Genomic DNA, 26,579 nt, shown 5'->3' on the forward strand with positions numbered 1-26,579 from the left:
GCTGCAGGGCCGGGGCCTGGTGGGTGGCATTGTGTACAGGGGCTGGCTCTCTGGTATGGGATCACTGCCCAGCCGAGCAGGTCCCCCACTGTGTCACTGTGTCAGGCAGCTCGGCGCATGGTACCTCCAGGGTATTTACTTATTTATTTGTTTTAAAGTTTTTGATATAGGGTGCATGTGCTCACTGGAGAGGGACAGAGACCGTAAGAAATCACCGCCTGCGGGCGTGGCCACACCGCAGTCCCTTCCCCTCCCTTTTCCTCTCAGGGTTGTGGGTTTGCACACAGTCCCCAGTGTGATTTTCAAGCTGCCGAGTCTGGGTCGGGCATGTGGTAACCGCCGTACCACCTCTTTGTCTGCCCTCACGCCAACCCCCTGCCCTGCCCGGCTGGACGGCGGTGGGCACTGTCCATTCTTAAAACCTGGCTGCAGCCCTCCCCCGGGGTCTGCCCCCACCGGGGCCCCCGAGGCGACTTTCTCCTTTCCTTCCTGCTGAGCCCCGGGCCCTGGCCGGCGCCCCGAGTTAGCCTGCACGGGAAACAATCGGGCCCACAGCTCCGAACAGCCTGCTATTCACAGGAGGAGAATGGGAGCAGGCCTGTTCCATGGCCTGCAGGGTGGCGCACCAAGGGACCTTGTCAGGCGCTGAAGGGCGCCTTGTTGTGGCCGGCGCGGGCTGGCTGGCTACACAGGGCCCCTCACCCGTCCCGGGCCGGCCCCAGCTGATAACTGAGGCCTGAGACCCCTGCTGTCAGGGCAGGAGTCCTGGGCAGGCAGAGGCTCTGCCTGAGGACGTGGCAGCCGGGCCAGACTGTCCTGAGCGTTCGCCCTTCAGCAGATGCAGACGCACCTGCGGGCGGCAGTGGGGACACCTGACAGGTGAGGCCAGCCGGCGGGCTGCAGGGGCTCGGCTTCCCTTTCGTTTCCATAGCTAGACCTTTTTCAGTCTCGCCGCCCACAGGGCTGTGCAAGAGTGAGTGAGTGAGTGGGATTTGTTTGTACAGCCCAGGGGTGCCAGAGCCCACCTACCGGTCACCGTTCTGGGGGACGCATGGGGGATGTTGCAGGATTCGACTGGGGCAGCAGCTGTGACTCCCAGCCCTGCCTCGCCTGGCCCTTTTCCTGGGCTGCTGACTCAGCATCCCATTGCTGGCAGCATGGGTACCTGCCCTTTATTATGCGAATTACATTATGTCCTGTGTTCCTGCAGGTTGTCCAGGGGTGGCAGGGGCAGAGCAGGGCAGGGCCAAGTAGGGAGGGCCAGGTGGGGCGTGGGCAGAACCTGCGGGACTCGCTCTGCATAAAGCCAGGGGCGTGGCCGTGGCCCAGGGGCTCTGCTGACTGCACCTGGGCGGCCTCCGGGTGCCAGGCTCTGCGAGGAGGTGTGTGCGTCCCATGTCCGTGGTACGTGTGTCCAGCGTCTGCGCGGCCTGTGGGGATGTCAGCGCTCTGGGCATGGGCAGGGGCTGGGACTCTGGGCCTGCCTGGGAGATGCAGGAGAAAGCTCTGGGCCTTCGGGAGAGCATTTCATGGCAGTGGGGGCCCTGCGGGGGTGGGGGGGCCTGTGATCCTTCTAGAATCAGAGTGCGGTTTGCATCCGAATGGCAGATCAGGATCCTGGGGCTGTGCTGGTTTTTTTGTTATGGGGGTGCTGGATTCCTCTTCACAGCCATCTGCATTTCTATTCACCAGATTCTTTTTTTTTTTAATTCATTTAATTTTACTTATTCGTTCACTTATTTTTAATTTGACAGAGAGAGAGGAAGTGAGAAAGCAAGCCACCAGGTCCGGGACTCGAAACATGGTCAGCCATGTGGGAGTGTCCAATGCCTTTAACCACCGTGCCACCTGTGGGTCTCTCTCACCAGCATTCTTAAAATCCGTGCTCTCGGGGCTGTCTTCGCACTGACCACTGTCAGCCCGGTTTCTGTCCTGGTGTGCCTGGACACGGCCTGGGTGTGCGGCCTTGGTGGCCTCTGGCCCTGCACGGGACACTGGGGGGGCTCTGAGCTTCCGGGCAGGCAGATGGTTTTGGTTTGGGCTTCCCAGTGTTAAGTGTGTATGTGTGTGTGTGTGTGTGTGTGTGTGTGTGTATAAAACTTCTCAGCACCGGGAGACATCACCCAAGCCCAGTGTTTCTCCTCCACGAAAACACCAGGCTCCGGGCTCCTGGAGCTGGAAGGTGTGGGTCTCTGCTCTCTGTCCCCGCGCCCAGCCAGTCTGCCCCTCACGTTCTCCTCTGGGCCTCTGAGCCCCGGTCTGAGAGCTCGTAGCTACGCCCCGCCGGGATGAGCAGTGCTACCAGAGCACTTCCCTTCTGTGGTAGGGGCTCTGCAGCTGGACCAAGGTAAGGACTCTGAGGTAGGGCTCCGACCCCGGATTTTCCAGGGGTCCTCAGTGCAGGCACAAGTGCCCGGGGAGAGGAAGAGCAGGGAGGAGGGGGAGGAGAGCCCCCGCCCTGCCCTCACAGTTCGGGGGTGCGGGGCCTGTGAATTAAACCGATAGAGGTCAGCTCAGCAGCAGTTCTATTGCTCTTTTTTATGAAACTGCTAGAGAATGAAATTTTGTTAAGTGTGTATGTGTGTGTGTGTGTGTGTGTGTGTGTGTGTATAAAACTTCTCAGCACCGGGAGACATCACCCAAGCCCAGTGTTTCTCCTCCACGAAAACACCAGGCTCCGGGCTCCTGGAGCTGGAAGGTGTGGGTCTCTGCTCTCTGTCCCCGCGCCCAGCCAGTCTGCCCCTCACGTTCTCCTCTGGGCCTCTGAGCCCCGGTCTGAGAGCTCGTAGCTACGCCCCGCCGGGATGAGCAGTGCTACCAGAGCACTTCCCTTCCGTGGTAGGGGCTCTGCAGCTGGACCAAGGTAAGGACTCTGAGGTAGGGCTCCGACCCCGGATTTTCCAGGGGTCCTCAGTGCAGGCACAAGTGCCCGGGGAGAGGAAGAGCAGGGAGGAGGGGGAGGAGAGCCCCCGCCCTGCCCTCACAGTTCGGGGGTGCGGGGCCTGTGAATTAAACCGATAGAGGTCAGCTCAGCAGCAGGAGAGGCATGCGGGCGTGAGTATCTCTACATGCCCGGCTTCGCAGGAAAGCAGTGGAAACCCCACGGCGGCTGGACGTGGGTCTTACGTGCCGCTTCAGCCAAGGGTGGTCCACTATGTAGAAGCAGCCAAACCATGGGAAGGGGCCTCAGTGCCTATGGGTGTGGACGGTGGGAAGGTGAGTGAGGCAGTGGGTGAGCCTCCTCATGGGGGCACGCCAGGCTTCTGGGGCGGCCCTAGGGAGCACTTCACAGGTGGGAGCGTGTGCCCTGTGCTGCGGCAGAGCAGGGCCCAGGTCCTTCCCGGGTTGGCTTCCTGGAGGTGGTGTGCTCTGAGACCCGCTGGCTCTGAAAGTGCAGGAGAGTGGTAGGCTAAGGGATGCAGGGGACCTCTGAAAGGAAGGCAAGGCAAGGAAGCGGGTTCTCCCCCAGAGCCCCTGAAGGAGCACATCCAGTCCTGGATTTTAGCCAACCCCATGCCTCCAGAATGTGAGATGCTGCAGTGCAGCTGAATTTGTGTTTTTTTTTTTTTTAAGAATTATTTATTTAATTCCATTTCTTCTTATTTTTTAATTCAACTAGGGAGAGACAGAGAAAGGGAAAGTGAGAAAGCAAGCTGCCAGGTCCAGGACTTGAACTGCAGCTGGCCATGTGGGAGTCCAGTGCCCAACCACCACGTCACCTGCTAGCCCCTGTGGCAGCTCTTACAGCAGCTCTGGGACACCAGTGCCACTCCCTCCAGCCGTGGGCTGGCCCTCAAAGGCACTGCAGGCACTCAGACACCAGTCCTGAGCAGCAGAGAGTGACGTTGCATCGCACAGACCAGTGCTGTCACACTGGAGTGTGTGCGAGTCACCTGGAGGCTTGCGTGAACTTGGGGCTGTGGGGTCAAGCGTGTGTCCACACCCAGCCACTACTGGCGACACTGTGGCAGGGCGCTGTCTGGCCACCTGTGCTGCAGGGCCTCACTTGGAAAGCAGCTCAGGAACTGAACATCCCACCTGCCTGCAGAGGGCCAGTGGGGCTGACAGGAGGAGGGGAGGGGAGCACTTTGGGGAGCCTCCAGGGTGGGAGCAGAAGTGCAGGGCTGGGGGACTCTGCTCGGCCTCACTCCACTGGGAGGAGGCACCCCTGCACTAAGCAGGTGCAGCGTATGTCCAGGCTGAGCTGGTCAGAGGGTGAGGGTGTGGGTGCAGGCCAGACCCAGCGGCCACCCCCCCTGCCACAGAGTGTGTGGTCCTCATGGCCATCTGTGCGATCAGGGTTGGGCAGGTGGCCGCCGCCCTGGGCGTGCAGAATGGAAGTCTTTTCCTGATGTCTCCTGCTCGTGTGCCCAGGAAGTGGGAGCGTGCCTGGACACGAGCATGTGCAGGGCCCCACGGCCTCACCCCAGCGGCGCTCTCTGGGCCATCGGTGGTCTCGGTGCAGGCGCTCTGGGTGCTGTGGTGTAGCACAGGCAGGCAGGAGTGCAGATTCCCTGGACTTCTCTGCTCCGTGTTGGAGAGGGAGGGCGCTGGGGGCTGTCACTTGTCTGCTCACTGCACAAGCGCTGTCTGGCCTGCCCAGGCCCGGGGCAGCCGCAGTTGCCGTGCCCACCGTCGGTGCCCACCCTGCCCTCTGCTCTCCCCATGTCCCTGGGGTGCACAGCAGAGGAGCCATTCCCAGCCGGGCTCACAGCTACCCCCACTGCGGTGGCACTGGCCACCCCTCAGGGCTTCGTGGCACAGCCTTTTCTGCTTTCCTGTCTCCTTCATGTTGGCATCTCAGCTGCGCCGCGGCAGGCAGGCCTCACGTACAGCAGTGCGGCTGTAAGTGTGCATTTTTCTTTTTTCTTTTTGGTATAGGGTGGATGCACTTGCCCGAGAGAGACAGAGACAGAGAGAAAGTGAGAAAGCACCTTGCCACCTGGGGATGGCCGTGCTGCAGTCCTTCTCCTCCACTCCCCTCTCAGGATTTTGGGCATGCGTACACCCGCACCTGGTGTGTTTTCCCAGCCGCCGGATATGGGGTTTGGGCCACACAGTCGGCCGTGTGGGATCCGGATGCCTTAACCACTGTGCCAGCAGCTGGCCTAGGTGTGCCTCGGCGGTGAGGCCAGTGGTCTCTTTTCCTTGGTGGGTGGGTGTCCTCGGCTTGTTGGATACGTCGCCGTCAAGTGTTGGCATCACCCCCAACCCTGTTGGCACGGCAGGCAGCAGGGTGCTGACCCACTGCACGCTCTCCAGCCAGCCCGAGGGCTACGCCGTCTGCTCCCACTGCCAGCCGCGGGCTTGTAGCCCGGTCCTGCCAGGAGCCCGAGGGTGTGCCTCACGGCACTGTTTCAGACACATGTACCCTGTGTACGTACGGTACATACACACGCCACCTACACATACCATCTGTGTATATACACCATATATATACACCCCACATGGATACTTTATCTGTATACACACTGTATACACACATGCCACACACATGCAATGTGTATGCGCACACATGTACACACAGCATACATATGATGTGTACCATACCACACACATACACATTATATATGTGTACACATGCCCTGTACATGTACATATACATATACAGGCCATCATGTAGACATGTTTCATATCATATCCATATCACACCACACCGACACCACAGATACACATGCATGGAAACACACCCCCACATACATACACACTGTGTGTACATGCACTGTATACACACATACACACAGCCATATACACGTGTCATACATGTGCGTACACACCACACACCTCATACCATGTGTACACATCATGTACATGCACATGTATGCTGTATGCATTACACACGGCCTGTACATGTACACACATGTACACGTGCCATCATGTGCACACATTTCATACCATGTATATACTACACCACAGGTAGACCTGCATGCAAACACACCCCCCACACACATACATATGCCCTGTGTGTACATGCATACACACTTGACATACATATACATGCACTGTATCTGTGCACACACACCATAGCATGTCTGCACCACACCACACAGACACCACAGAGGCACTCACAGACATGCTACCCCACATATGTGCTACATGCCACATGTGTGCACGCCCACACCCGCACACTCTTATGTTCTGGCCAACCTCAGAGTTGTTCTGGGGGCCAGCCTGGAGTCCTTGGCCACCAGACCATGGTGGGCAGGGCAGTCTCAGCCCGGCAGACAACACGCACGCTCTGCTGACATCCTCCCTTCTAGAAGTTTCCTGGAGTCTGGCGGCCTCTATTCCATGTTAGACTGTGGGTGTCGTGGAGCAGGCACAGTGGGTGGTCTTGGGGTGGAGGGGTGGGTGAGCGGCACTGCAGGAGCCCTGGGTGCCTGACTGGGATCCCCCGCCTCCCGCAGGCTGGCCCTGGGCGCCCGCTCTCTTCCCTTTATGGCCGCTAATGGTTCTTTATTTCTTCCAGGGCTCATGCTCCAGCCACTTAAAAATTTAATAAGCCAGACAGCAGCCACATCCCGGGTTGCGAGGGCTCCTCTCTGAGAGGAGTGATCTCACAGACGGCCAGGGCCGACTCATCCTGATTACTGAATGTTTTAGAGAATCGAGTCAGTAAGCCGATTGCCAGGCTGAACGCACGCGTGCAAGATAGCTGGCGGCAGGGGGCCACCACCGGGGAGGCGCACGTGGCCCTGGATCCTACCTTGGGCTTGCCCCAGGGGAGCTGCGGGGATGAGAAGGCATGGGTGCAGAGTAGCTTGGGGGCCTCCAGGGTCGGCCCTTGGGAAGGCAGTCCCGTCCCCAGGTGTGCACACGGGACCTTGCTTTCTCATCTCAGCTCTGTGCAACCCTGTCCCCCCTCTCCCCTCCAGAGTCTTTATACCCTTGCTGCTTGGAATATGCCTTTAGATCTACTTGAGCGAGATTCTGCATGAATCAATACCTGTGGGCAGGCACACACCAGGTGCCATGTGCTCTTCAGGTGGTCGTAACAGCAGGTGGTCATAACAGCAGGTGGTCATAGACTATTCAGAAGGCCAGGTGTGCCTCGGGGTCAGGTGCGCACCAGATGGTCAGGTGTGCCCAGACGGTCCAGGTGTACCTTAGGTGAGCCGTGGCCCCTCAAGGGTCAGGGGCACCGCAGACGAGCAGCCACTTCCCTGAAAGGCAAGGACGTAACAGGCCACAGCAGAGCCTGGGAGGGCAGGCACCTTGGGTTCCCTTAGGCGCTAAGAACAGCCTCTTTTTTTTTTTTCCTTTAAGTTTTTGCCATAGGGTGCATGCGCTCACTGAAGAGAAATGGAGAGAGAGAAAGTGAGAAATCATCCCCTGGGGGGATGGTCATGCTGCATTCCCTTCTCCTCCTGGGATTTGGGCACATACGCACGCACCTGGTGTGGTTTTCAAGCTGTTGGATCTGGGACTTGAACCACATGTGGCCATGTGGGAGTCCAGTGCCTTAACCACCATGCCACGTGCTGGCCCAGCCTCTTCTTTCTTGTCAGCCTTTTTGGGAAAAAGTCAGTGTGGAAACAGCACCTTGTCCACTAGGGAAAACCGTGGCAGGACTGCCGCTCCGGAAGGCTAGCAGCCCCGCGGGGGCGAGCGGCCTGGTGACTGTGCTCCAAGCCTAGGCGAGGGTCCGAGCCCTTCCATGGGCGGTGACTCCTACCCGTAGTCGTCGCCCCTGTGGTGTGAGCGGTGGGATACGGTTCCAGGCACCTTCGGAGGCTGGCTCCATCTTACAGACAGAAGTGAGGGTACAGGTTCGGCCCCCGCACAGAGTGACACAGCTGGTGAGCGCTGCCCTGAGCTCGAACCCGGGCTGCCGCTGTCTGTGTGATGAAGGGCAGGCAGGTCAGGACCAGTTGGGACAGAGTCAACCGAGGTACAGACCTGGGGAGGGAACATGGAGCAGGGAGCCCCAGCATGTCCTGGGGTCCTGAAAGCCAGTCCTGGCCCAGTGAGGTGTGGCGGGAGTGCATCCCTGAGGCCAGCAGCAATGTCCCCTGAGGGCTTGGGGCACCTTCCCATTTGCAGTGGGGTGACCAGAGCAAGATGATGGAAAGAGAGACATCATGGGGACTACTGTTTGTAAAACAGGATGCATGGAAGGACAGTTTGGAAAATTGCCGGGACAGGTAGATCTACGGGGTAATGGTTACGTTGCTGGGTTTCTCTGTAGTAGACTGCAGTTTGAGTCCTGGACCTGGCAGGTTCAAACTCATGTTGGGCACCTGTGCATACATACCCCAAATCCCCAGAGAAAGATGGAGAAGGGGTTGCAGTGTGGCCACCCCCTCTGGGGGGGTGATTTCTCGCTTTCTGTCTCTCTGGCAAGCGCACACACCCTATAGCAAAAATCTCTCTCAAAAAAAAGAGAGAAAATAGCCAATGATACGAAAGAAAACCCAGGAAGAGTCTGGAGGAGAAACGTGTTTTAAAATGCCCCTGAGGCTCCACCTCCCAGAACCGGGTCCCACTGGCGGGCGTTCCGGTGTCTCTCCAGGAGGTCGGGGGCCCGGGTGTGCAGTGGGTGTCCGAGCCAGCCCCAGTGCTCTTGTGCAGCGGGTGTCTCAGCCAGCGGGCACCGCTGCCGGCCAGGGTTGGGACCAGGGCTGTGAGAGTGGGCTGGTGTGCTCCCGCCCTGGCCGGCCCGAGCCCTCGTGGCTGCCTTTCTAGATGGATCCACTCTCAGCTCGGTGGTGTCCTGCTTTCCCCTGTAACTGACATTCTGTGCTCGCTCACACTAGTCAGTGAGCGCCAGCGTGTGCGGCATGCACTGCTGCAGGCCACGCTGTGACACCACTGTTTACGTAACTGGCTCCTGGTGAGTACACACTTAGGTGATGACGGTTTTTTAAGTTTGTTTATTTTTTCTTTTTTAAAATAATTATTTTATTTAACTTTTTAATATTTTTATTTTAATTTGACCCAAGAGGACCAGAGAGTGAGAGAGAAAGAGAGAGGTGGAAAGTAAGCAAGCAAGCCTCTAGGTCTGGGACCCAAACTGCAGTCAGCCGCGTGGACCTTCAGTGCCCTTCACCACCACGCCACCTGCCGGCCCCAGTTTATTTTCTGTAAGAGGAAGAGAGGTGAGCAGCCACTACGGTCTGGCCACAGCGTGGCCTCTGCCTGCCGTCCTCCAGGCTGTCGGGCCTTGGGCACTTGTGTATACCCGGTGTGTTTCTGGCTGACTGGGCAGGGGGTTTGAACTGCTGTCGCCATGGAGGATCTGGGTTCTCTAGAACAGCGTTTGCTCACTGCTGTACACAGAGCTGGCTGTTACCGGGTCATCAGAGCCTGGTCCCCCAAGGGGCCTGGGTCACCCCGCATGGACATAAACACCCTGGACGGGCATAGTGACCGAGACCAGGCAGAGCCTGTCTCCCTCCCTCCCTCCCTCCAGGCACCAGAGCCCATGGCCAGCCGCCCCGAGCTGCCCTCCTGCAGCTCCTCTCCTGGGCCTGCGAAGGCGTGGACTGTCGACCCTAGACACCGGCAGCACCCTCCCTAGAGGGGCAGCCACAGTGAGCTGCCACCCGCTCACGAAGGGAGCGTCACGTCAGACCTGGCTGTGCAGGAGGGCCTGGGGCCTGGAGCCCACCTGGGCTGGAGGGACGGCTCTGTGCAGGTGGGTGGAGGCATTCTTCTGTGCAGGAGCCTCCAGGGGCTGGGATAGGTGCCCGAGTTTCTGGCCTGCAAGTTGGGAGTGCATTGTTAAAGACTGGCCTGTGGTTCCGAAATTCCATGGTCTGGGCTAACCTCCTGGTAATCCCTTGCCTGCCGGTGACTGAAGCCTTCCTGGCACCTCTGTCACCTGCAGACACTGCAGATGTGACCCACCCTCTTGACCTGGAGCTACACTCGTTGGCCAGGCCCGGATGGATTTGCCAACAGTGCTGCAGGTCAGTGCTGTGGCCTGACCGCGTCCGGGCAGAGTGGCCGCTGTGCAGCCGTGTGGTCGCAGTTTCCAGTAAGGCTTCCTGTTACTCGGTGGCTCAGAGTCAGCGTGACACCAGATGGACCCACGTTCTCCTGAGTGGGGGCTTCCGTTGGTGCATTATCAAATGCCGCCTTGGGCCTTCCGCGGCCTCCATCTGCCAGCGTGCCTCCGCGCCCTGCGGTGTGAGCCCTGTTCCGTGCTCAGCCTCGTCCGTGCTCGGTGCTGGGCCCAGGTCGGGGCCACTGCCTCCTTTGTCCCACGCCCAGGGGTGCTGAGAGAGGACGGCACGACGGTGCTGGGGCCACCTGTGCCATGTGAGGTGTGTGAGTGGGCTCCTCTGTCACAGGCCGCCTGGCCGCAGGGGCCTCGGGAGCAGGGCTGAGCTCCTGCAGGGCCACGCCGTCGTCAGGCTGAGGAGGGGCCGCCGTGGGGGGAGGGACAGCATGGTTTATTGTGGTGTAAGAACGTTCTAGAACCTTTCTGGGTGTTGTGGTTGGTTGGGTTCCTGTGACTTGGGCAGATAAGCTTCTGGCTCAAGTGGGGGGTCAGCTCTGCCTTGTCCGTAGGTCCTCCTCCTGGCGAGCCCAAGGGTCCCAGGTGAACAGAACAGCCTCCTCCTGTGCCCTGCAGACAGCGCAGCAGCCAGCTGCCCTGGCGCCGGGCCTTCGGCCTGGAAGCTGACCATGCCTTGCCGTTGGGTGATGGTGACTCAGCTCTTTCCCCTGTGACCATCTTGTCCCTCACATCTGAATCATCTGGAAGGTGACACACAGCTCAGAAGAGGAGTGCCCTCGCACACCCGGAACTGTCTGCGTGCTGGAGGGAGGGCCGTCCTCACTGGGGCCCTGCCGGGCTCACAGACCCGAGCGCCCCGGTCTGGGATCTGGGCACCACCAGCTGGGGATCCTGGGTCAGCGGGACTGGCCCGGCGCCGGTCAGCAGGACCATCACGTCCCCACTGCGTGGCTCCTCCTGCGGTGGGTCCTGCCTGGGCCTCTTGCTGGGAGGACAGCAGGGCCGTCCCAGGCCACGGGTGGCATGTGTCCCCAAACACCCTCCTCACGCAGTTGCCATGTAGCACCTGTGCCAGTCGGGGCAGCAGACGGGAGTCACGAGGGTGTTTTAAGTTGTCCCCGTCTCATGACTCCCTTGAGAAGGGACGGAGCTGCTGGGCCGGGAGGGATCTAGAGGCCTGCGAACTGCCTTGGGAGCGGGGCTGTGGCTAAGCGGATTCGAGGGCTGGCCGTAGCTGGCCGTAACCTGGAGCAGAGGGGATCGGCCCTAATCCAGTATCGGCTGACAGCGCCCCGCTAGGCTGTTCCTTGGCAGTTCGGAGATGCTGGCCATAGCCTGGGACATCGGGCAGCGAGTGTCCAGCAGCAGGAGGAGGCCCAGGGGCGCAGTGGGTGGCGGCGACTCAGCTCCCAGACAGTACCCCTCCCTGTCCAGCCGAGTCGTCAGGGTCGGCCTCGCCCACTTTCAGCGCTCCGTGACTCCAGCCCACCACCTGCAGTGACCCCTCGGGCCCGCGATGGCTGTGGTTGTCCGGGTGTAAATATGGGCACTTGCTGTGAGCTGCCCACCGGCTGCCGAGGGCTGAGGGACGCCCTGGTCCCTGAAGGAGGCGGGCTGCCGGATCCAGGTCCTGTGCACGGTGTGGGCACAGAGCAGGGAGCGGCGGGCTAGACAGTGACACCCTGTGAGGCACAACGCATGGCCGTCTTCTGGGCTCACGGAGAGACGTTCCTGAGTGCACCAGGCATGCACGCCTGTGGTTGGGGCCCGGCAAAGGGTGGGTCGTGGCATCGGGCCCCAGTCAGGGCGCTGTCTCTCTGTGTCTCTGTCTCTCACTCGTGGAGGACATCAGTGAAACTGTGGAAATATGTCCAGGCAGAGGTGGAGATGGACATAAGATGGGACCGCCTGTTAACAGCCCAGACGTGGCGAGGCTGAGCCCTCACGGAGCCGTCCCTGGATCCACCTGTGGGTCCGCCGAGCTGGAGCCGAAGCTGGCACGGGCTTGTCCTGCAGAAGGAGGCCCGAGGCAGAGGATGAGTGGGCACACGGCCCGGCCTCTGGTTCTGTTACGACCTGTGGTCAGCGGGCCTAGTGTGTCATTTGGTGTGTATTTTTAAGACTTCGCTCAAGACGAGAGGAAGGAGAGTAACATTTTGTGGTTTTGAGACTTAAAAAAGAAACCCCTGCCTGGGCCCCAGCCTGGCCCCGTCCTGTCCCCGCTCGCCCTGTGTGCACCGTAGTGGGGTCTGCGGTGGCAGGACCAAGGGTCCTGGTTGAGGGCAGGCCCAGTCCCCTGTGGAACGTGTGCACACGCACCCACCCACCGTGGGCACACGTGGGGGACCAGGACCCTGTGTCCTCAGCTGCCCACCTCACTGAGGTGCCGTCCTCCCTAGTGTCCCTGAAGGAGAGGGGGGACAGTGCAGCTCAGTGTGTGGCACCTCAGCTCCCAGCACATGGAAAGAGCCCGCTGCGCTCTCCCGACCCCAGCCTGACCCCGGAGCATCTTCTGCCCCCCTCGTCCCCTCTCCAGCCCAGGAGGGACTCGGGCTCCTCTGGCTCCAGGCCACCACACTCGTCGGGCAGCCTGCTTTTCCTCGGGGGCCCTGAGAGGACTGGGTGTGGGGAGACGGTGTGGGTGCCTCCCAGGGACAACCAGGGACGGCGCTGTCAGGAAGCAACCTCACGGCCTTTTGGTGCCTCAGTCCCTTGGCCCACACTGGGGGTGGCTGTTCAGACGCCCCAGGGAGCTCCCGTCTTCCCTAACGTGTGGTCCCCGAGGCGACCACAGCTGACACTGGCAGAAGCCGCAGGACACCTGGTTAGTTCTCGCCATCCCCAGTGGCCACTCTTGGCTTCGTTGTCCTGCTTCTGTTCTCCCCAGACTGGGCAAGGGGGCCCTCATGTCCCAGAGGGAGGGCTGTGGCCGGCTGGCCTGGCTGAGGCTGGGACGTGTACGGTGCAGGCAGCAGGCCTGGGGACCCTGGAAAGGCAGTGGGGCACAGGCTGGCCTCTGTGCTGGCTGCTCCCTCCAGAACCTGGTAGACCTGGTGCCCTGGGATGTGGAGCAGAATATTCAGGGCAGGTCTCAGCTTCCTGCTTTCCTGACTCCAGCTCAGGTGGAAAAGTGCTCGTTCAGCAATCCGCAGGGCCTCCTCTGCGGACACTGCCGGCCTGGCCATTCCGCAGCCCTGCAGAGAGACCGGGGGCTGCCCTGGAAGAGTGGCGGTGGGCAGCTGTGCAGGGGCAGGGCCTGACCTTAAGGAGGGCAGCTTGTGGACAGTGACCATTAGTGCCCCTCAGGGCAAAGGCCAGTCAGGATGAGGAGGAAGGAGGGCCTGGAGGGTCGGCGCAGGGTCGCACTTGGGGACAGTGAGCTCAGTGCCACCCTCACCTCCCGGACGGCAGGCAGAGGGGGAGCAGATTCAGGGGACTGCAGACTCAGGAGGAGCTGGGCCTGCTTGTCACACACTTCTGAAAGCTAGAGGCCAGAGGTCCTCGGGGTGGCTGTGGGTTCAGGAAGAAAGGGCTCCAGTTTGGCTTCGGAGGAACCTTCTCGAATTGCAATCATTTCAGATTCGCGGTAGTGAAGCTAGAGTTGGCCACCAGTTTCAGATTGGGACCCTTGGGTTCAGGCACAGATGGCTTAATTGGGGACCCCACGGGAACTGGGCCTGAGAAATCTGCTGCTCCCTGTACCCATTGCCGCGGGGACACGGCCAGGCCTGGCCGTGGGGTTTGGTGGGACCGCTCGCTTTTGGTGTATGTCCAACATGGGTCACAGGCGTGGTGTTGCCTTGTGTTGTGGTTTACAACTTTTTTTTAGTTTGTTCCCCCACCCCCCCATAGAGTACATGTGCTCATAGGAGAGACAGAGGAGATGTGAGAAACCACCCCTATGCCGCAATCCCTTCTCCGTTCTCTCAGGGTTTTGGACATGCATGCACACCCGGCGTGTTTCTCAAGCCACCGGTTCCAGGATTCGAACCACTGAGTTGGCCCTGTGGGATCCAGCCAGCCACCTGCTGGCCCCGTGGTTTGTCACGTTTCGTTTAGCGTCTGCATCTCGTGCACGTGTGCACTGTCAGCCGTGGTTTCTGCAGGGTCTCCCCTGGAGCTGGGGTGGGACCTGGCGGAGCAGAGGCGCTGCGGGAGGAGGGAGGAAAGACCGGGTCATCAGGCAGGCTGTCTCTGGGCCTGGGTACAGTGAACAGCACCTACCGAGGGGCCGGCTAGCTGGGAGGAAGTGTAGGAAACGTGCGTGCGTGGAGCGTAGTTGGTTTTACTTCTCCGTTACTTTAGCTCAGCTCACTGGGAAAACCAGATGCGAGCTGGAAGCAGTCATGGAAATTCTGCGCAGCCGTTCCCGGTAGGCCAGTGCTGTCCTGTCGGTGCGGCGGGAGCCTCCGTCTCTGTGGTCCTGTGTCCTGAGGAGAAAACCACTGGTCACCTCTGAGCCTTCCCCAAGACTCTAAAGATCACTCTGAGGGATCAGCCAGTGGCATGGGGGTTGGGGGGTTGGGCTCCCACATGGGTAGCTGTGCTTTAAGTCCCGGATCTAACGGTTTACTCTCTCACTTTCCCTCTCTCTCTGTTTCTCTCTGGTGAGCACACGTGCCCTATAGCAAACTTAAATAACAGTGATAATAATAAGTGAAACAAAATAAAAGAATCGATTTTTAAAATCACTTTGAATATTCCTGAGAGAAAGGTTCCTTCATGGTCACGCTTTGCCGGTAGTTCCAGTCTGTCTTTAAAATGAATCATGAGGCTGAGCTCATGACCTTTGTGGTTAAGGGAGTCCAACCCCACGTGGCCAGCCACAGTTCAAGTCCCTGCCCTGGCAGCTTGAAAACATGCCTGGCGCGTGCACGTGCACACCTGGAGTCCTAGCAGAGTGGGGTCATGGAGCGGACAGGATCGCTGTGTCCATGCTCCGCGGGGGAGCCCTTTTCCTCTCCCAGGCTCTCTGGCAAGCACATGTGACCCTGGCAGTTAAAAAAAAAAATTGTAAAATGGGGACCAGCAGTTGGCATAATGGCTATGTTGCTGGACTCCCATGTAAGTCGAGTGGTTCAAGTCTCGGACCCGGTGACTCAAACTCATGCCGGGTGTGTGTGCGTGTGTGCCCAAGATCCCAAGAGGAGAATGGGGGAGAAGGGATTGCAACATGGCCATCCCCCTAGGGGGTGATTTCTCGCTTTCTGTCTTTCTGGCAAGCGCACATGCCCTATAGCAAAAATCTCTCAAAAAAAAAAAATTGTAAAAAAATGAACTGGAATGTGAAAAATGGGAAAGGACTGAGTGTTTTGTTTTTGTTTTTTTGTTTTGTTTTGTTTTTGAGAGGTTTTTGCTATAGGGCACGTGCGCTCACCAGAAAGACAGAGAGAGACAGAGAGATAGAAAGCGAGAAATCACCCCCCAGGGGGGATGGCCACACCGCAATCCCTTCTCCTCCATTCTCCTCTCAGGTTCTTGGGCACGCACGCACACGTACCCGGCATGAGTTTAAGCCACCAGGTCCGGGACTCGAACCACGGTCGACTACATGGGAGTTCAATGACATAGCCATTACGCTAACTGCTGATCCCAAGGACTGAGTGTTGATATTACCATGTTTAATTACAGTATGGTGCACACAATCATAGTGAGTAGTTTGTGGGTGCACCGGAGGGTGCTTAGTGCAGAGACGCACAGGACCAAGTTTCTACCTGCTCCTTCCTGCCAGCCCGAAGGTGCCAGGTCCACCTGACCACGTTGCCAGGTGGCCACGAGCCTGCCCCTCCCATCCCTTGTGTCACCCAGCGAGGGCCGCACTGTCGTCCATGGTTGCTGCGGCCCTCCCAGGCTGGCTGGGAGCTGAGACTCTTCCCATCTCTGTCTGACCTGGCACAGCTCCTCCAGGCACCGTGCCCACCACAAGTGACCGGGGTGAGGGGGTGACTCAGGGTTTCTTAGAAAGAGGAATTCCACCGAAAAGTCCAGCCCAGAAATGGCTGCCGTGTATCTGCTGTCCTGGGAAGCTGCCATCTTCGTGAGGTCTGCTCGGTGACGCTGCTTCAAAAGGCACCGTGGAAGGCACGGTCTGGCAGCGTGGCCTCACCACTGCAGTGTCCGTTTTGAGTCTGTCGGAGACTCTCCCTCCTATCAGAAGTGCATGTTTTTAGAATTTCTGTCACCCTTTTGTTTTACTTTCTATATCAGATCAAAGAGGTAATTAAACAGCCCCACGGCTGAGGTAAGATTGTAAGTAGTGTGAAGGACTGCAGCTCACAGAGAACGGGGCACACTCCCCTCCCGGAGCGCGCCTACTCCATGGCCGCCACGCCCGGGTGCTGGGTGGCTTGTTTCTTCTTTTTAAATTCTCTATAGGTTGTGTTAGGGTATAGGATGTGCTCACTGGGGGTCGGGGACGGGGGAACTCCCAGGGCCATGGCCATGCCACTGCCCCTTCTCATTCTCCTCTTGGGATTTTGGGCACGCATGCACACGCCTGATGTGTTTCTCAAGCTGCTGGTCTGAGGCGAACCACAAGGTCAGCCAGAGGGGACCCAGTGCCTTAACCTCCATGCCACCTGCTGGCCCTTGGATTACATTTTTTTGAGTTTATTTCTTCACAGAGAAAGAGGGCCCCAGTGGGGTCCTGGTGCTGCGACCCACCCCAGCTGTAGCCAGCCCCAGACCAGGGGTGCTGCGTGTCCAGGGAGGCCTCGGCATGAAGCCAGGCTTTTCCCACGTGGGAGAGTCACGTTTTCCTCCTGCCACCACCTGGTCCTGTGGATTACACTTCGCTCCAGCCACAGGTTCTTTTGGCGAGATGGCGACAGTGAGTGTTCACATCTGGGGCCGGTGTGAAGGGCCGGGAGCCTTGCTTCGGGGCTCCTTTCGGACAGGGGCATGTTGTCATTCTTTGGCATTCACGTTGTGTTTCACCCTGTGCACGTGTTGTCTGTACACGCATGTCAGCGGACTTGCAGGGTCTCCAGAGCATTCCGACATGACAGCCTCATCTGGGCGTCTTGCACACGTGAGGTGTGACCAGGTCAGAGCGTCTGGACTGGCACCCACACAGGCGCCCCCCCCCCCACCGGCCCCCCCCCCCCCCCCAGGGCTTGGGATGTGGCCCCTGCCCCTCCCACATGCTGCGTGGCCAGCTCGCAACAGCAGTCTTCTCTGTGAGAGTGGCATTTCGCTTCAGCATGCGGGCCACCCCAGGCGGGCGTGTGGCAGCGCGGAGTGCACTGGGGGCCTCCACATGACCTGGGCCTGGGAGAGCAGGGTGAGCAGAAGGCCACGTGGCCCCTTGCCCTCTGCACCCACCACCGCGCTGGCTGTCATGCTGTTCCTAACCCCTGCTCGCAGGATCAGGGGTGAAGACCCAGGCAGGCCTGGTAGGAGGGGCTGGTGGAGCCCTGGCCCCTGGTTGGGGCTGCGTGTGTCAGATGTGCCCAGAGCCTATTTCTGTTCCTCTCTGTGTCACCTTAGCGAGGCCGCGTACCAGGCTTCACGTCACAGGAAGAGGGAGTTGTGACTCATGGCTGCCAGTGCCTCGGTGAGTGCCAGACACTTCACACAGGGCAATCGTGTATCCACAGAGCCGAGATGAGAGGGCACTTCCATGTGCCCACTTTCTGAGTGAGGGGACGGCCCAGCAAGGCCCCGTAACTCCCCCAGGAAACACACAGCATGGAGAAGCCAGGCCTGGGCCCAGGCCTTCTGAGTGCACCTGGCTCCTGCAGGTCCTAGTGTCTTCTCCACATGCTAAAAAACGCGCTTCTGGGGGCCAGCAGGTGGCACAGCAGTTGGGGTGCTGGGTTTCCACATGGCTGACAGCGATTCGAGTTCTGGACCTGGTGGCTTGCTCTGTCCCTCTCTCCCTCTCTCTGTGTGTCTCTCCGTGTGTGTATGTGCTCCATAAAAAACATTGAAAACAATAGTAAATAACATAATTATTTTAAAAAAGTAAGTAGGGACCAGCAGATGGCGTAATTTTGTTGGATTCCCACATAGCTGACTGTGGTTTGAGTCCTGGACCCAATGGCTTCAAACTCATGGCCAAGCGCATGTGCATCTGTGCCCAAAATCCCAAGAGGAGAATGGAGGAGAAGGGATTGCAGCATGGCCATCACCACGGAGGGTGATTTCTCACTTTCTGTCTCTCTGGCGAGCCCACACACCCTATAACAAAAGTCTCCCAAGGAAGGAGAAAAGGAAGAAAGGACAAAAATCTTCCTACTGTCCTAGGAAGGGTGTTCTGAGGGAGAGTGAGGCCACGTTTGCATAATCTAGGCGAGATGTGGGGCGCTGCCAGCCCCCCTCCTGTCCCCCCTCCTGCCCTCTGCAGGTGGGGAGCCAAGGCTGGGCCTCTTGGGGTGAGGGGAAACCCTCCTCTGTCTCCCGACTCATTTCCCTCTGTGCCGTGAATGGGCATTAGAGTCTTTTCCGGGTGTTACAAGGAGTCAGGTTGAGACCCGACATGTGAGGAGTGTGTCCTCTGCGGTCTTCATTCTGGTGACAGCTAATTATACCTGTGGGTTCATGCTGAGGAGGAAGAGGCCTCTCGACAGGCGCTCGGGCCTGGGCCCTGTGCGGAGGAAGCCAGAGTTCAGCTGTGGTTCTGTGGCCGACAAGAGTTAGACGTGCGTGGAATGCCCGCACCTGCTGCCACCTGTCACGCCATGCCAAGCAGCCATGGCGTCTGGACTCGTGCGTCGTTGGCCTCACGAGCGCGTCGCTTATTGAAGCAGCAAGTGCTTGTGTAAGGTCCAGAGAAGAGCCCTCCCTGGCGTTCCTGTTCCCCGGGGTGTTTCCGGCCTGCCGTGCCCTCCCTGGCCCTGGGAACAGGTCTCCAGCATGGCTGCTCACACGCAGGCACTGTGCTGGCCGAGAGGGACAGCGGCTGCTGTGGGGGAGGCCCCAGCACGGCCTCTGTAAGGCCACTGTGGTGGGAAACATGACCACTTCTGACCCCCGACCTGGGGGCCCTTGGCCACTGTGGGTGTCTGCTCAGGATTCAGAGGATGATGCTGAGGGCTGGGGGCTTGGATGTCAAGTGCGGAGACGGCCGTCTGGAGAGAGTGGGGACCAGCCAGGCCGTCTGCAGAGGGTGGGGCCATCCGTGAGGGGCCTGGCTGGCCCCCGTGTTGGCAGGGAGGGCCACCCACCTGCTTGCCCTCCCGCCAGCTGGCTTCGGGAGAAGAGCAGCGATGGTCTAAGTTCCAAAAGCCGAAGGAAAGCTGCAGGACCGTCCGAGGCACAGGGTGCCAGCCCGACGCCGCAGCCTCGCAGACACGCGGTCGTTGCTAAGCACGGAGGGCCACACAGCTGCAGACCCCACTGCGGGCCTGGATTGTGATTCGAGTTCTCTTGACCTCATCGATGGTGGTATTTGGGACTCAATCTGTCTTGAGGGTTCTCTCCCACACTGCGAGGGCGACAGCACGCCGTGGAAACCTTAGCGCCCACGTAGGCGTTTCTGTTCTGCTCACAACCGACCGTCAGACGCAAGCAAGCTGATGACTGGTGATGGAAAACACCAGGCCGTGGGACACGCCTTCCGCAGAGCCTCCCGGGTCCTGTTCCAGGATGCCCCTCCCCACATGGTAGACACGTGTGCTCTTGGGCAGGGCACCTGAGGCTGGCGTAGGTCGCAGCAGTGAGGCCCTGCTGGAGGTTCTGCCTGTCTCTCCCTCTCAAAAAAAATAAATGAATTTTAAAAATCTGTTTTAGATGTCTCTGCTTTTTCCAAATTGTCTTTTCGTGAAGATGCGCTGAAAGGATACAGCCCTGAAGTTAATGGACACCCAGGTGACGTGATTGTGGGCCTTCCAATGGCTCATTTTGATGACGTGATTGTGGGCCTTCCAATGGCTCATTCCGAAGCTTGTGGCTGTGGCGGGTGCTGGGGCCCCGCCCCGGCCCGGTGACTGCTGGGTCCCACTTCCCCTTTGTCGCTGGGCGAGTGGTTGCACAGCCACCCACTTCCGTCTATACCGCCGCCAGCAAGCCCACCGAGTCCCAGCAAGGGCCATCTCGGGGGCAGGCGTTTAAGCAGAGGTGGTACGAGCGCATTTGCAGGGCCTGTCCGGAACAGACGCCGAGGGTCCAAGGACGGGCGAGTCAAGGCTTACACACCCTTGTTTCTCTTCATTTTCAGGGGGAGGGTTTCTGAAGACGTCCTCGGAGAAGGTTTCAAGAGGCACGAGGTACAGGTAAGGCGTTTGTGTCCTGGTCGCCGTCCCCAGTTTAGCAAGGTCCCTGCCTCCTCACTGTGCTGGGACTCGCTGCGTTCTCCTGGGGCTGCGCTGGGTGGGCATTCCGGAACCCGCGAGTGGTCGTCGTTTCCTTCCCGTCTCGTTGCTGTTCCCCACTCCTCCTCATTCCGTCTCTCTTGGCTCTGATGACCCCACAAAGCCTGCGTTTCTCTCTCGGGGGTGTAGGGAGGCCGTCGTAAGGTGGTGTGCAAAGAGGGCTCCTGCTGCCATCCTGCCTTGGATTCGCGCCACTGTACAGTTTTGTGTCGTAGCTGTCAGTTTGCTGTGGGGTGTGTGCACCCGCCCGAGAGATGGGGCAGGCTGGGGGTGATGGAAATAGCCACGCTGCAGTCCCGTCTCCTCTGTTCTCTCGGGATCTTGGGCACGCGTGTGCACGTGCCCAGTGCGATTTTCAAGCCAGCAGGTCTGGGATTTGAACTGTGAAGTCAGCCATTGAGATGTGGCCATCTTAACCTCTACACCACCTACTGGCCTGTGATTAATTTTCGTGTTGGGGAATTCTAAACCATGTATTTCCGGTTTGGGAGGAAAGAGGAACAGCTGCCTTAATCTGTAGGAAGGCCTGTCCCTCACCCTCTCCTGTCACTCATGCACCGTGCTCGGGCCCTGTAGGATTCGTGGTCTTGCTGGCTCATCAGAGCCCGCTGCCAGCACGCCCTCCACATGCGCCCGGCCCACCGCCTAACCCGCTCTGCCAGGTTGGCAGGTGGTTCCAATTAGCACAGTTTCACTTCCAGGCAGGAGTGACACTTTCTGTGTTTTTTGGCTGGTTGTATGCATATATTTTTTATGATTTTCCTGAACTATGGGGGTGGGGGGGATCTGTGTTTTTGTCTTTTATTGTCGCTATTTTAATGAGAGCATGTGCACAAGAGAGAGAAAGAACAGTAAGTGTTCTTGACAGAAACCCAGGGTCTCACCCACCCACATTCCCAGGTAGAGGCCCACTGGTGCTCACCATCATGCCGGCCTGTTCAGGATGAGCTGGGAATCGAACTAGTGCTTGCATGTAGTCCCAGCCTGTGGAGCACGGTGCCCTAGCAGCATACTCCACCTCATGGAGCCTGGAGTATTTGTGAAGCTGGGAGAGTCTCATGCGGTGGGGAAACGAAGAAAGCAAATACGGGACCAGAAGGTGACATGGAGGTTGCGGTATGCAGGGTCCCACACGACTGGCCGTGTGGTTCAAGTCCCGAACTCAGTAGCTCCAGGTTCACTCCAGGTGCATGTGCACGTGTGCCCAAAATCCTAAGAGGAGAACGGAGAAGGGAATGATCGTGGCATGGCCATCCCCCAGGAGGTGAGTCCTCACTGTCCCTCTCCCCTCCCATGCTGTGTCTTTGGCGAGCACACATGCCCTATAACAGAAACTTAAAAAAAAAATGCCAAGAAATTGCAATTGCTTTAGCGTCTTTTCTGTCGTCTCACTCCCCTCCGGCCCCACACTGAGGACCCCAGCCTCAGCCCTGGTGGTGATTTGAAGCCTCTCCCAGTGTCAGTGGTGTCCGCGGGTGTGCAGGAACGTCTGTGTGCTGCGTTCCTGTCTGCTGCTCACCTGCCGCGGTGCACGCCCTGGCTGGATTGCTGGGTCAGCTGGTGCAGGCCGCTGTAACAAGCAGGTAGGCTTCAGTTCCTCGTCGTTCTGGAGGCTGGAAGCCCGCGATCAGCGTGGCAGATCCGGTGTTGACCGAGACCTCACTCCCTGGTTCCTTTTTCAAAATGATGCCTGAGGGTGTGTGCACTTGCTAGCGAGAGAAGGCACTGCTGTAGGGACCGTCCCTGTAGGGATGGTCACCATGCAGTCCCTGCTCCTCCATCTGCCCCTCCCTTAGGACCCTGGGCTTGCACACATGCACGCCTGGCCTGTTTTCCAGCTGCCAGCTCCAGGACTCCGACTGCACTGACCGTGAGGCCACAGGGGATCCAGCCACCTCACGCATGCCGTGGGCTGGCCCTGGCCCTGCACTGGCATCTCCTTGCTGTGCCCTCACGATTTGGGGAACTGAGGAGGCCCCGGGCTGGGCTCGGGCACGACCGGAGTTCGGACATGGCTGTACTCCCTGTCCTTGTGGGGAGACTGGAGGGGGAAGTGGTGTCCCTGGGAGTTCTGCCCAGTCTTCAGATTTCAGAGTTTGGAGCGAGGCCCTAATAGGACATCCCACCTGGGACGTTGGAGCCACAGCTCTTGAGCGGGGCACAGGGCGGCATGTCGGCGTGGGTGTGTGTGCTTCGTGTGCAGCACCTTCTGATTGTGCAGGGTGGTGTGTGCTGGCGCAGATAGACAGAGGCCTCAACCCGCTGATGTCATGAGTTAGAACTCCCCTGGGAGCTGTGCGTGGCTCTTGTTAATGACCGTTTGGGAAGAGAGGCGGGCTCTGACCTCGGCCGTGGGAATCAGGTCTGCAGACCCATTGGTAGTGCTGCGGGAGCCGGTGGCGCTGGGGCAGGGCCAGGTCTGGGAGGCAGGCGTGAGCAGTCACTCCTGGCCGGGCTCAGTCACATGTGCTGTGCTCCTGAATGGCAGGGTCTGGGCTGCACCAGGGAAAGGGCCTCAGAACAAGCTTGCTTTTCACCGAAAGCAGTCTGAGTAATCCCAGCGGACTCCAGCAAGGCCTGACGGTCCTCACTGGTTATTTACAGCCACCGGAAGGAGCTGCCGGCATCCCTCAGGCACCAGCGGCAGCTCTCGCTGACGTGTTCTCTTGGGCACATTCTCCCTGGGGCACTTACCTCAGGGTTACAGGGATGGCCTTAAACCCTCTGTTCATTCTGTTGGCATTTTGTTTCGTGTGTGACATTTTCTGTCCCCATCGTCTCCAGCTCTAGCCTTGGTCTGCTAACCAGACATTTGTGTCCCCTACTCAGAAGGGACTAAGTCACAGATGTCTACACACAGATGCATACATACATATAAACACACATGTATACCGACACAGTTATACACATGTTCACAGATGCACAAATGCACACACACACAGTTGTACATAGAGATACACAATGCACATATATACAGTTGCACACATACACAGTGCACACATTGCCTAAACACACATGTGAATGTATATACCAATGCACACACATGTATGGATACACCTGTCCACAGGTACATACACAAGATGCCGAGATGCATAAACCCATGCTTACACAGGTGCACACGTGCACAGTGCACTCATGCATACACAGAGGCACGCATACGCAGATGGAGATAACACATGCAGACTCATGGCCCAGCAGGGCTGTCATGGGGATGTCTCCAAGCCAACTGCTGCTCTGGGCTATGAGCACAGAAGAGCTGGCATGGGTGTGGATAAGGGAGACGGCGGCCATGGGGGTGCCTTGGAGCACAGGACCACCCTGGGAAAGAGCCAGCACCAGCAACCCCCGGGGAGAGCGTTCTGGAAGAGGCGACAGTGTGAACAAGGCTGTGAGGCAGCCTCAAGGGGCCGTGTGTGGGAGGAGTACGTGGGGGAGGCTGGCGGGTGGCCACGTGGACATTGCACCCGAGACCTGAGCTGCTGCCCGGGGCCTGCCGGGTACTGCACAGGCCCGTGTCTACAGAAGTCTTGGAACCCCGAGTGCGCTGCTGTCGGGCCAGGCTCTGCGTGCACATGGCCCTGCCCTCCCTGTCTCAGGACGCCCCCATTGTGGGTTGTGTCTGCTGCTTCTGCGTCCACCGAGAAGCTGTCTTTGGGTTGCGAGGAGCCAGAACCTCCTTCCTCTTCAGTTTGATGTGGTGGGTGGGAGTGTAGACACACACTGCTGGGGAGTGTGGTGGTTCCCCTGCTGCTACGAAGGGGCACCACTGCCAGCCGCCCTCCTGCCACCCGAGACAGCCTCAACTCTTGCAGCCATTTTTGCTGTCTTCTTTCAAATCGGTTATTCTTACATTTCCCCACTCTCCGGTTTTGGACACTGCACAACATGGACGGTGAGGACTGCCTTCCCGGGCTCTCATCCCCTGCTCAGCTCACTCCTCTCCTCCCTCCGCATCTTCCCAGTGGAGTTTTTTCTTTTGTCACTGGGGCTGCACACTGGGCCCCTCTGATTACATTTCCACTCACCACTTTTGCTTCCCCCGGGGTTAATAATTGCTTCACTTTGAGTGTGCGTGCTTCATTTCTGTATCTGCTCATTTATCTGTAGACTCTCTGCCAGAGCTGTAAAGCCTTTATCTCTGCACACAGACCTGCCCACACACCCAGCAATCTTGGTAACCTCTGTTGCGCACCTTCGGGCCCTCTGCCTCCTGCTGCCTGGATCCCTGTGTCCGTACATGTGTGTGCATTGGTTTGTGCATTCACCTGTGTGTTTATGGATGTGTGCACCTGTGTGTGTATGCAACTGTATATATGTGCATTGTGTATCTATCTGTACAACTGTGTATCTGTGAACATGTGTATAACTGTGTCGGTGTACATGTGCATTTATGTGTATGCATGCACCTGAGCAAGAACGCACGTGTGTAAGAACGCGGAGAGCTTGAGGTGCGAAGTGTGCGTCTGCACGTGCACAGGTCAGTTTGGCCAGGACTGTCTTCCTCGGACTGACCGGCGCTGCGGGCCCCTGGCTCCCCTGCGTGCCTGCGTCGTTGGCTGTCCCCAGGGCTCTGCGGTTAACTGCTGTGTGGCCTGTGTCCTCTCGGCAAGCCTTCAGATCTTTCCTCGGCCTCCCAGGGCTCTCGGATTGCAGGTGCTGGCTCTGGTGCCAGCCCACCCTTCTCATTCCCTGTGCTGCTGGGCACGTTCGTTCTGAAAACAGCTCTGCCTGGGGCTTTCCTCCTTACGGTATTTCTCCAATGACTGCTCATCTTTTGCCCCCTTTTCTGGGACTCTGCCTAGACCCATCCCCCAGTTTTCTTACCATTCCTCTTGGCTGTGGCATCGTTCAACTTTAAAAAAAAAAAAAAAAAAAAAACACCTCCGCTTTCCCTCCCAGGCATTCACGAGCATTTCCTTGCTCCCGATTTTGCTTTTACGCTGCACCCGCCCTCTCAGGTGGTGTGTGGTTACTTCTCTCTTCCCGGAATCTGATTTCAGTTCTTTTTGGTCCGAAACATCACGTAGTGCCGACGATCCTGGAATGGCGTGCTGGTGGTTAGCACAGCCAGTGTTGAGGACCCGTGTGAGGGGCGTCCCTGTGGGCCAGTGGGGAGGGAGCTGGATCCCACATGGCCAACCATGGGGAGACGCTGCCTCGCAGCTCGGAAAACGTACCGGGCACGTGCGTGTGCATGCTCAGAATCCCAGCAGGATGGAGGGAGGACCACCTCCATCCTGTGACCACCCTCACTGGAGAGGGTCTGTCCTCCTCCCCATCTCTGTCTCTGTGTGACCCTGGTGCCGGCACATGCCTGCTGGCGGTAACAGACACTCTAAGTCTTGAGGCTTCCCGTGTAACAGCTGGTGTTATGAGGCCAGGTGAAGCGCCCGCACCAAGAGCCTCTCCGTCCTCACAGCTGCCCTGCACCCCGTGTTCTTGTGGTTACTTCTGTGTGGTGGATGTGCCATGTACAGGCATGCTTCTGTGTTCCCGCTATCACACTGGGAACCTGGAAGCGGTGTGACACCACAGACTGAAGCGTGCCTCACGGAGCAGGTGCCCAGCCCGGCCCTTGGAGAGCCCACATTACAGCCTGCCAGCCCACCTGTTCACTGCCCCCCATTTTCTCTCTCTATCCACACAGAATGTCCTTGAAGGGTGTCCTTGCCCTGGGCTGGTGAGGACAGGATGTGGATGTCTGTGTTCTGGGCACCAGATGCCCCAGTGTGACATCCTCCCTGTCCTCGCTGGGCCAGCCTGACCGCAGCGTGTCTCGTGGGACACCCTGAGGGCAGTGAGGACACTGAACGGAGCCGGACCCTCTGCACTTCGCTTCTCTCCAACAGACACGCCGTTCTCGCTGGCATTTGACCAGAAAAGCACCGTCCCGTGGGCCTGGTGTGCTGCAGGGAGCCAGGGTCGCCTCTGCCAGCGAGCACTCACCTCTCGGCCAGGCGCCTGGGCCCTGCGCACCCCGTGTGGCTGGCAGGGAGCTCCTTGAGCAGTTGCCTGTTACCGTGGTCATTGTTCATGGCCTTGACTTTCAGAGCAGGTTGAGGTTCACAGCAGAATGGGGACGGTGCAGAGTTTCCCTGTGTCCCCGTTCCCACCGGCAGCATCCCTGGCAGGGCCCTCCACGGTTCCAGCCCAGCCTACGCTGACATCGCTCCATCTCGCTCTTGCTGTTGACCCTCCCGTGGGCCTGGGCAGACATCTCAGCAGGTGTGCCCAGCACTGTGAGATCTTTCTATTTTGGTTGTCGCCATAGGGCTTGTGTGCTTGCCAGAGAGAGAGGGAGA

General features: G+C 58.7%; 1 protein-coding gene across 1 annotated transcript in view; it reads left to right on the top strand.

Moving 5' to 3' along the window:
- Window positions 1-10,692: 10,692 nt before the first annotated feature.
- The window catches only part of SEMA4D (semaphorin 4D), a gene marked incomplete at its 5' end in the record, with an annotated part of 46,503 nt that continues 30,616 nt past the window's right edge, over window positions 10,693-26,579 (top strand). The window contains 2 exons of the mRNA XM_027774136.1: window positions 10,693-10,711; window positions 20,124-20,178. Of these exons, the coding sequence (XP_027629937.1) occupies window positions 10,693-10,711; window positions 20,124-20,178 (74 nt within the window). The remainder of the gene's footprint in view (window positions 10,712-20,123; window positions 20,179-26,579) is intronic.

The sequence above is a fragment of the Tupaia chinensis genome, unplaced genomic scaffold (genome assembly GCF_000334495.1).
Source record: "Tupaia chinensis unplaced genomic scaffold, TupChi_1.0 Scaffold000404_1, whole genome shotgun sequence".
Taxonomy (NCBI): Eukaryota; Metazoa; Chordata; class Mammalia; order Scandentia; family Tupaiidae; genus Tupaia; species Tupaia belangeri.